The following is a 10,107-nucleotide window of genomic DNA, read 5'->3' as shown; positions in this document are numbered from 1 at the left end:
GGAGGGGGGGCGGGGCGGGGAAAGCAGCCGCAGCCCCTCTGGTTCCTGAGCATGCAGGCTGGCCTAGCAGGACCCTTGAGGGTGGCCCAAGTACAGGGTGCCGCGGGCAGGGGCCGCCGGTTGGCATGGACACAGATGGGCGCCCTGCCCAGAGCAGAGGCCAGATGCCATTGGAATTGAATTAGGACCACGTCGTGTGTCTCCTGGCTAATCTTCCCCCTCCTTTCCATGACTGCTGGTAGAGACTAGACAGGGGAAGGGCAAGGACCCAGGTCCCCCAAGCGGGACTACCATTGAGCTTGGCCCAAGACCCAGGTTCCCTGGCTTCTAGAATCCTTGTGGATTGCTACAAAGTGCCCCCCCATACACCACATACTTCCCCACCCTTTCCAAAGTATTATTCTGCTGGTAACCCCAGTCTGCCCACCTTGTCAGGGGGTTGCTGTGAGGCTTGGGGTATAGCTAAGCTGGCCCCTCCCATGAGCTCAGGTCATTGTGTTTGAGCAGAAGTGACTACGGGGCAGGGGTGGCGGGGCGGATGTGGGTGAGAAATCTGGGACCAAGTCAGCAGGTATGCAAGGACCCCACACTTACTAGGGTCAGACCTTGAGGGCTCTCCAGGGTCGGAGAGGGGAGGGGAGGTTCTTGCACTGCTCATTCTTCGGGATGCAGACCAGGCCTGGCTGGCTCCCTCTGTTGGGGCCGGGCCACCCACCTAGGCACCTGCCCTTCTCCATGGCTGCCCCTCCACAGGCACCGGGCACACTCCAGAGCTGTTGTGGCAGAATCGGGCAGGTTCCCAGGGGCCTTGACATTTTAAATATTTAACAAAGCCTGACAGGCAGAGGAAAGAGCTGCCAGCTGAAGCCCATCTGCTTCCTTTTATCTGGGGGAGACCAGAGCTCTTGTGGCTAAATGGCCCCAAATCATGGGGGAAGGCAAGGAGGAGGGAAGGAGAGAGATCCTCTGGCCCTGAGCCAGACCATCTGCCCCCATGACACACCCTCTCAGTCCCTTTAGAGTGCAAAGCAAGAGAGACCAAGGAAGCCCAAGGAAGGCCACCCGCCTTGAAGTTCCTGACCTGGACAGGTGGAAATCTCTCACCTGACCCTTGGGCCTACCTCCTCCTCAGTAGGCCATCTCCACTCCCCACTCCAGCCCATGAGCCACCCGCAGACAGACAGGGCCAGGGAGCAGGAGATAAGGCAATGGCCAGGGCCCTGGGTGGGTGAAGGTATGATGGCTGAGAGTGGAGCTGATGAGATCAACCAGCGCTGGCCCGGAACAGGCCTGGCACCCGATTGGGACAGCTCCAGCAGCCCTGACAGGGACATGCCAGCTGGGCCAGAAAACACTCCAGCTCCTGGAATCTGGGGCCATGCCTGGTTCCCGGTGGTTCTGGCCTCTCAGCACACCCAGCAACAGGGACTAGGGAAGGCTGGTACAGGGCAGGGCAGAGGTTTGCCTGTGGATCAAGGCCACAGAACTGAGGCAAGGACCCAAGATGGTAGTCAGGTCTACATTCCTAGAACCTTCTAGTGGTTGCCCCCTCCCCCACACCCTGGCTCCCTGCTACAGATCTGCTCCTAACTATACTGCCTGAAGCTTGTACTCCTTTGGGACAGCCTGCCACCAGTGCCACCGTCACTCGGTACTCTGGGTACCACCCCGTCAGGCTGCACCATCCCCAAGCCACTCCATCCCTTGTCAGAGAGGCTTCGGGGGGCACACACGCTGTACCCTTTCCTCCTCTTCCCATGCCTTTAAATTGGACAAAGGGCTGAGCACACGTGGCACCCACAACACGCAGACAGGGGCCATCCTGTCTCCTCCCTTCCTCTTCTCTGTCGCTTGATTTCTATTTATTCCAAAGAAGAGATAAGTGCAAAGAGCTGCTGATGTTGGAAGTATGGGTGCAGAGGCCGCAGGATGCCCAGAGGGTGACCTTCTCACCCTATGCAGACCATGTCCTGCTCATGGGTAAATGGCTGCCCAAGGAGGACATGGTCAGGGTTAACAGTGGTGCTGGGAAGCTGCTGCAGTGGTGCCGTGCAGCCCCCGACATGGTCTGCCCTGGGGGTAGGGAATGCCCCTGGATGGCCCAGAGTCCCCTGCACACCTGTGGACACGCTCGGGCTCTGCTGGCAGACTTACCCTCTGTGGGTGAGGTCTTCAGCCTCCTGCAGAGCCCACTGACATCCCCATAGGCTTCCTGGATCTTCTGCAGTGCCTCGGCCCCTCGGAGCTCCATGAGGGAGCGCAGCTCAGCCAGCGTGCACCCAAAGCCGCCTGCATGTGGGCCTTCCCGCTGCTGCTGGGCCTTCGGGTGGAACTCGATGGAACTGTTGGCCATGTCGCCCATCCTGCCTGTTGCACTGGGAGGAGAGGGTGCTGGGCCTTCTCACGGGTGCAGCCTCAGCTAGCGGAGGTGGTGGCAGTGGGGAAGTGGCCAAGAGCAGACACCTGGGGAGACGAAGGTGAGAAAAAGCTAGGGGCACAGATGAGACAAAACCGAGGCCCGTTCTTCTAGAATGTTCTCTGCAAATCTGCTCTCAGTCCAAGTCATGACTCACTGAGTGAAAAATTCACCTCCCAGGCTGGGCCAGTGGCCCTCATGCCCTGCCAGGCCCACCTGTCAGGCCACCCACTAGTCTTGCCCACCATGAGCACCCTAGCCTGGAGGGCCGGGATTGATTAGTGACAGTCTTGCCCTGGCGTGGGTGGGTTAGCTGTGCCATAGTTCTCCCATGGCCATGCCCCTCTAGCGAATCATCAGCTCCATCACCTCCAGCTCTTGCCTGATTAAGGCTCGCCCTGTGAGGCCGGCATGCTATAAATCCGGGTGGTGAGGCAGTCGTTTGGCACGGCCTCTGCTGCTCACAGCTTACAGTTTCAGGCCCGGTGCCGCGCAGGGGTCCAGATAGCAGGCCAAGCCATGGACAGGGCCAGCTGGGTGCCAGGTCAGGGTGTCTCTGCTGCCCTGAGGGTACCTGGGTGGGGTAGGAACAAAGAAGAGAGGAGGCCCGGAGAAAGGGGGGAGGGAGACAAGGAAACAGAGGGAGAGACAGAGAAGGACCAGAGACAGGGTTAGAGGGAGAAGGGGAGGGAGGGAAGGAAGAGATAGAGGGAATGGAAGGGGAGGGGTGGAGGACAGTACACACAGGAGAAAGAGGAAAGCAGCCATGGGTCACTGGCGACTTCTCTGTTGTCCTGCCCCACTGTGCCGGTGCCGCCCACTCCCCACAACACTGAGAGCAGCCAGCTGACTCAGGCCGCACCGCCTTCACCACCCTCGCTCCTCTGCAGAGTTGATGAACTTTCACCCCCCTCTGACTGTCCCCACACCCTACCACCACTGCCCACACCTGCCCAAGAAACCGCTGGAGACTGGGCTGCCCCGCCCTCAGCCTTCACAGGGTCTGGTGGTGTGTAGCACGGGGCAGCCTGCTGGGCCTGCTGGGCCTGGGCTCCTCGCTTCTCCCGCTGGTCTTTCCCCACCTCTCCTTCCCAGCCTGCAGCCTGTGCATGAGTAGAAGCATCCCCCAAGGCCATGAGCTAAACTCCTAGGACTGAACTAGTCTCAGTGCACATGGCCTTGGCCTTCACCCCAGCAAAGAGGCCTCCCGGTAACGTGGCTCAGTTGGGCCTGATCTCTTGCGTTTACGGAGGCTCTTCGTTCAGAAGGATCCTCTTGAACACAGAACTTGGCCACCAATCCAGATTTCTGATCTAGAACCGTCCACAGAAGCACGATAGCTCAGAACCTGGTGGCCTGCTGCTCTCAGGAGAGCCCCCAGCTGTCACTCAGAGCCTAGTGAATGCCGGGAGTAGGTATGCACCCTCGCGGGGGGGCTCTAAACATCGGTGGCTGCCTCAGTTACTCTGGGCACTGTCCCTACACTGTCAAGAAAAAGCTTGTGTACCTAAGGCGTTCCTTGCCCGTGAAGTTCTGGGAGGCAGAGATGTGCCTCAGAAAATGGCCATCCGTGTTTTAAAAGTTTGGGCACCTCAGTGTTAACTTCCTAGACACCTTCCACATGGAGCCGCCTTCACTGTGAAAACATGTGGGAACCAAGTGGCAGACCTGCAAACGCCAGTTCTCTCCCACACCCACGCATCTCCCGACTGCCCTCCTTCCAGTTCGCCATCTGACAAATCTTTACTGAGCATCTACCACATGCCTGCGCTGGGGACAGAAGGAGGGACGGCACTGAATGGATCCCTGCGCTCTCTGTCTGGCTAGGAGATGGGTACCTACCAGGTCCAGCTTGTGAGAAACAGACATCAGAGCAGTGGAGGCGGTTTCATTCAGGGACAGGGGTCAAGAAAGGCCTCTCAGAAGGGGCACATTTGAGAAAAGGCCAGAACAAGGTGAAGGAGTGAGCCATTCTTCTGGAGGGAAGAGTGTTCTGACATCCGGAAGAAGGCAGGTAATGGGACAGGTAGGTGGAGGAAAGATGCTGCAGATCCTATGGGGCCACGAGTGACGTGAACCATCACCAAGCAGAGGGCTACTGGCTGAGCACAGACTGAAGAAGCAGAAGCCAGAGATGAGGGTGGGGGCTGCAGTCCAGCTGTTCTACTTGACCAGATGAGGGCGGGGGCAGTGAGGGTGAGCCCTGAACTTGGGAATGCGCAGGACAGCAGAGCACCTGGACTTGAAGGAAGTGAAGCTTTCATGGTGTTTGTGTGACAGGGTGGGCTCCTTCTGGGGTGCTATATGAATGCACCCCGCCCACCCAGGTGGGTGAAGCAGGAATCACTCTCTCATTTGCCAGCACAGGAAACCAAGGCTTGGCCAGGTGAGGCAGCAGAGCCATGAGGACACCCAGTCTTCCTGCCTCTAACCACAGGCCTCAGCGGGGCATTTTAAGAACCACTGGAGACAATGATGGCAGCTTTCAATTGTCACCTGCACTCCTTAGTCCTCTCCAGATAGCTCTGCGTGGAGCCTCCTCCCACGCCTTTTCCCCTGCCAGCTCCCTTCACTTCTCCAGGACTCTGCTTAGCCTGTTGGCTGCTGGAGGGAAGGGATGGGGTCGAGGTCTGGTTCATCAATGTAGACATTGGCTTCAGCCAGCATCAGGACCACTAACCCCTCTGTGAATTAGTCAGCTTCCTGCAGTCAGCTGTCTTCCAAGCTCCAGGCAGGCAGGGCTGCCAGGAGAGGATCAACTAATGGGTCCTGTGAGTGCCAGGACCACTGGTGGGGACATCCAGCATAAATGTGAGTCAATTGTCCCTGAACAGAGTCCCCAGGCCACACCAGCCCTGGAAGAAGGCTCTCCTGCCAGGCTGAGGGGAGTGGTAGGCACTCACCCCAGGCTCTGATGCCACTGGCCTGTATTCCAAGACCTTCCACACTAAGCCACCTAGGGACTCCATAGAGGCTCTTTCTAAAAGGGTAGCAGATGGATGATTTTGCTCCTTTGTAGCCATTTATCTTTTCGGCGTATACACCCACTTGGAGAAGACTTGGTTGGAAAGTGCCTGGCTCCTGCCCCATGGCACTGGTGGGCTCCAGGGGGGTGACAGAGTGAATGGCACGTAGGTTGGCAGGCTCATCCAGTGGCCTGACAGAAATGCCCGTTCCTCAGAGCAGGGCATCCTGCAGGCTGGCAGCGCAGCATCTCTACCTCCCCACCCAAGGCCAGCTCTGTCCTCCCCCAGATGCTCCCTGCCCCTGCCCCACAGTGTGACCCTGCCTTCGATTAAGCAACAGCAGCCCAGACAGAGCCATGATGGGTCCTTGAGCTGCTCCTAACTGGTGAGTTGTCATTGTTGTGGGCAAATGGGCCCACGGTGACTCATAAGAGGATTGGGCAGGGAGGTGAGGCCTGGCCTTCTGCCAGGGCACAAAGCATTTTTGTCCCTTGCCACAGCCCCCAGGCTGGCCCTGTGTTCCTGCACACTACAGTATCCCCTGGCACCCTGCCTGCAGCTGTGGCCTGATCCTTCTCCCTCATCCCCCACCAAGCGGGCTCCACATCCCATTCACCACCTAATAAGTCTCCCTCCAGCTGGGTGGCTTGTAACCACCCGGCTCTCGGTTACCACCTTCTCTGGTTCAGGTGCTGTCACTCTCTCTGCCTCCAAGCTGCACTGGCCTCCAGGAAGCCACATCCTCTGTTTCAATCCCCTCCCCCATCCCCCCATCAAGCAAAAGGCCACATTCCTTCAAAGGACCTTCCAGCTCCTCTCCTGCTCCAGCAGTTCAGCCACGCCCCACACTGGTCTGCCCACTGCACTGCTTGCCCTGACACAATAACAGCCTTGCCAGCTCCAAGTGCTCCGTGTGCCCTGCCCTGCACACCTTCTGTCTCATCCCTACCTGATGACCTCCGACGAATTCGAGTGTAATATTTTACAGAAAGTATCTGCTCAAATTAATTGCTGTTGAGTCTACAATCCCATTATTGTTCCTCTTTTGCTCCGCTTGGCATTGCAATGACCTGGGAGCATGTCTTTCCCGCTCTTGGGGTCGTAAGCTCTTTGAGACATGTGGTTATCGAGTTGGTGGGAAGTGCATTGTGTGGTCAGCCCTGGGTGAGAACAGAAGGCTGGAGAAGTGAGTGAGCGGGGTCCTGGCCAGCCGAGGAGGATCTGAGAACCTTGGGAGGGGGAGATCACCGTCCTGGAGAACACAAGGGTAGGGTGCAGGGATGATGGACAGGGAAACCCACAACCCCCAGCAAGCTACTCTTAGAGTACTCAGGTGCCCTGTTCCAGGTCTGGGAGCCCCTCAAATCCAAGACTGTGCTTGTGCTAACCCTCCTCCCCTTCATTAACTGCACAGGCCACCGGGCAGACAGGAGCCATCAGTTCAATCAAGCTCTATGTCGAGTGACAATTGGCTGCTGTAGAAACCAAATGGCGTATACTCTTGTTTTCCTGAGTCCACTGTAAGTCTGGGCAATGGTCTCCCTCGTCTAAATAAGCACAGCAGCCATCACTGACATGGCCAAGAACAGAAGTGACCAGGCCTATCAGTTCTGCAGGCCTGACAGAGACGTTCCGTCCTGGGCTGGCTGCCTAGAACGGTTTGTAGGCACCCAAAGGGCAGGGAATGTACCGTTTCTGTACTCTTTCATCTTTCAGACCTTAATTGGCTTAATTGAATTGAAAACCTCCATAGAGGGGGACTGGGACCTTCTGGCATTTGCTCCATCTGGCACAAATTGGCCAGCATGGTGGGGTGGCCAGAGCAGAGACCTGCTGTGGTTCCCTGGCCTGCCTTACCCTCGCTGTCACTTTCAACAGGCTGTGACCTCAGGGGGTTGCTGGAGCACTGCAAGAGATCTCCTGAGTTCAGGCCTGTACCCCAATTGCCTTTTGTATCTTTCCCTCCACGGGAATCTGGATATCCTGACGTCTCCTGGCTCTAGGTCCGGTGGCTCAGGTCTACCCAAGTAGAAATCCAGGAATCCTGTCCTCATCCTTGGCTACCTCTATGCAGATTTTAGGGGCTCTCCCAGGACCTCTGATTTAATCTGCCTAGATCCCCTACTTGAATTCCCCCTTCTCCGGTCCTGGAGCTTACTGAACAAGGTGGGGACACTTCTGTTCCCAGAGTCCGCTCTCTTGGGATCCCCACTCCAGAATTTTCCCTCATTGCACCCCTCACAAACACCTTGGGAGGCCTGAGGGAGGTTCAATGATCAGACCTCCTGGCCATCTTCTTAAGAACAGTCACGATGCCCAGAGCAGCTCAGTCCCTTGGCTGCCAGGAGACAGGAGCCTTCTGCTTCCTCAGCTGTGTGGGGTTGCCCAGGTTCGCCTTTACAGAAGGGGCAAGGAATGGAAGACAGAATCCCACCTCTGTCCTCAGAATTAGAGGTTGCAATGCATTAGAATACACCCTAATTTCAATGTGGAAACACAGTCCCATTGCAGCCCCTGTCCACCACTAGTCTGCAGTTGCTGGGGTCCAAGTGGGCATCTATCTCCACATTGACAGTGGGGCATTTGCTGCCTCTCCAGGGTGGACAGAGCCTGGCCGGCAGCACCAGCTAGAAACCAGGCAGACCCGGTTCCCAGTGTTCCTCCCAAGTCACTGTGCAAGTCCAATGGGCCAATACCTGAGGGAAAGGGCTGGGCCCTGCAACCCAGGAGGCTTCCACAGGCCCAGGACGCCATGCTTGGAGGCAAGAAGAGAGCCTAACGTAGCACAGCCAAGCCCAAGGTCTAAGGCGCCTGCCCCCCGGGCTTGTGCCCTCCATTGCCACTCTCCTTGAGGCACACTGCCACAATTCCACCAAGCAGGGGCTCACCTTCCAGAACAACTCATGGCTCAGCATCGTGACTCATTGTGGGGATTCCTTGAAATAATGGTTCCCTGCTCTTTCTACCTCCAGGCACCTGGAATCTGGGCCAAGCCCCTCAAAACTGAGAGCAGGAGGTCCCACAACTGCATGCACCGGTGGGGCTCTGTCAAGCCTACTGGCGGCAGGCAGGGAGCAGGCAGGGGAATAGGTGCAGAGGCCCACAGGGAACCCCACTTGCCCTGCCCTCTTCTGGGAATGGTTTGATCTGGGCAGGTGAAGACAGGGGCCCAAGGGACTCCTTTAACTTTTGACTTCCCATAATGCCCCCTCCCCAGCCAGGACCTAGTGCTTCTGCCGGGCCTCTCGCCCCCTCCCCTCTGCTCGATGCACCTTGGTGACCACCCAGTAGAGAAGGGAGGGCTCCAAGGACGAGGCCTGCATTCAGCTAGGGAGGGAGGGGGGGCAGAGGAAGGAGCTGAGGCAGAGAACAGCCTCATTAATATTTCAGAGGCACCATCACTGCAGCTCTTGGGCCCTCACAGCCCTGCCACTTGTGCTGGTGGAGGGAGGAGGATGGGAAAAGAGAAGGAAATAAAACAGAGAAAACAGATTTAAAGGGACAGCCCCCACTCCGTTCTTTCCTCCCCCTTGTTCCTGGTACAATCTGTGCACACATCAAGTGGCTCTCCCAGGGAGCAGCTTTAGGCAAAACAATAACAGCAAAAAACGGTCAATCACCACCATGACACCCTCTCCCCAAACTCATGCACATACCTTCCACTGCTGCAGGGCTGTCCTTAGGGGAGGACCTGTTGTGCTGTGACCAGGGCACCAGGGCCACCTCAGGGACCCACTGGGGGCTTCCAGAGAGGCTAAAGGATGCTTCCCATCTAGCACCCAGTCCAGACTCAAAGGACCATCTCAGGCCAGCAGAAAGACAGATGCGCAGAGTCCAACCTAATTAGAGTCCAGCCAAGGAGGATTCTGGACCCCAGAGAAACCCAACAAGTGTAGATTCCTGGAGGTGGCAGAGACCTAGGTTGGTGAACCTCTATAGTACCCCTCGGGAACCGGTGGCTCAATGCTTTAGTCTAATCTAGAGTGGCAGATGCCAGACCTGGAGGAACACTTTAAAAATACTTGGTCCCACCCGGAGCTTCACAGTCAGAAGTGGGGTGGCACTGAGACTCTGTGAAGCCCACCAGGGGATCCTGAGGCTCAGCCAGGTTTGAACCACACAGTTACTTGCCTTCAGAGGCTCCAAGGAAGGCCCAGAATTATCCAGTTAAGACAAGCCCCAACGGAGAATGTGAAGTGGTGTAGCCACTATGGAGAACAGTATGGCAGTTCCTCAAAAAATTAAACATACAATTACCATAGGATCCAGCAATCCAACAGTCAAGTATGTACCCCAAAGAATGGAAGCCGTGTTTCTAAGAGATTTGCACACCTGTGTTCACAGCAGCAGTACTCACAGGAGCCAAAAGGGGGAAGCGACCCAAGCGTCCATCAATAGAGGAGTGAATGGATGCTGGTCTATTCATACAGTGGAATATTCTTCAGCCTTACAAAGGAAGGAAATCCTGACACATGCTACAGCATGGATCAACCTTGAAGACATGATGCCAAGTGAAATAAGCCAGACACAAAAGGGTAAAACAGTGTATGACACCACTTATATGAGGTCCTTAGAGTAGGAACATTCATAGGGACAGAAAATAGAATGGTGGGTGCCAGGGGCTTGAAGAAGGAAATTGGGAGTCAATAAGGATGGGTTTCACTCTAGGAAGACGGAAAGTTCTGGGGATGGATGGTGGCGATGGCTGCACGACAACGTGAATGC

General features: G+C 56.5%; 1 protein-coding gene across 2 annotated transcripts in view; it reads right to left on the bottom strand.

Moving 5' to 3' along the window:
- ATP2B3 (ATPase plasma membrane Ca2+ transporting 3) overlaps positions 1–2,643 on the bottom strand; it is a 46,008-nt gene extending 43,365 nt beyond the window's left edge. Inside the window, exon 1 of one of the 2 annotated variants that reach the window (XM_025049224.1) lies at positions 2,155–2,643. In XM_025049224.1, coding sequence (XP_024904992.1) covers positions 2,155–2,362 — 208 coding nt within the window. In that variant the 5' untranslated portion in view covers positions 2,363–2,643. The remainder of the gene's footprint in view (positions 1–2,154) is intronic. The other variant, XM_025049222.1, reaches the window with a different exon arrangement.
- Positions 2,644–10,107: the final 7,464 nt, after the last annotated feature.

This window comes from Pteropus alecto, unplaced genomic scaffold, assembly GCF_000325575.1.
Source record: "Pteropus alecto unplaced genomic scaffold, ASM32557v1 scaffold396, whole genome shotgun sequence".
In the NCBI taxonomy this organism is placed as follows: domain Eukaryota; kingdom Metazoa; phylum Chordata; class Mammalia; order Chiroptera; family Pteropodidae; genus Pteropus; species Pteropus alecto.
Note: the sequence above shows the minus strand (reverse complement) of the source record. Positions and strands in the feature narration are given on the sequence as shown.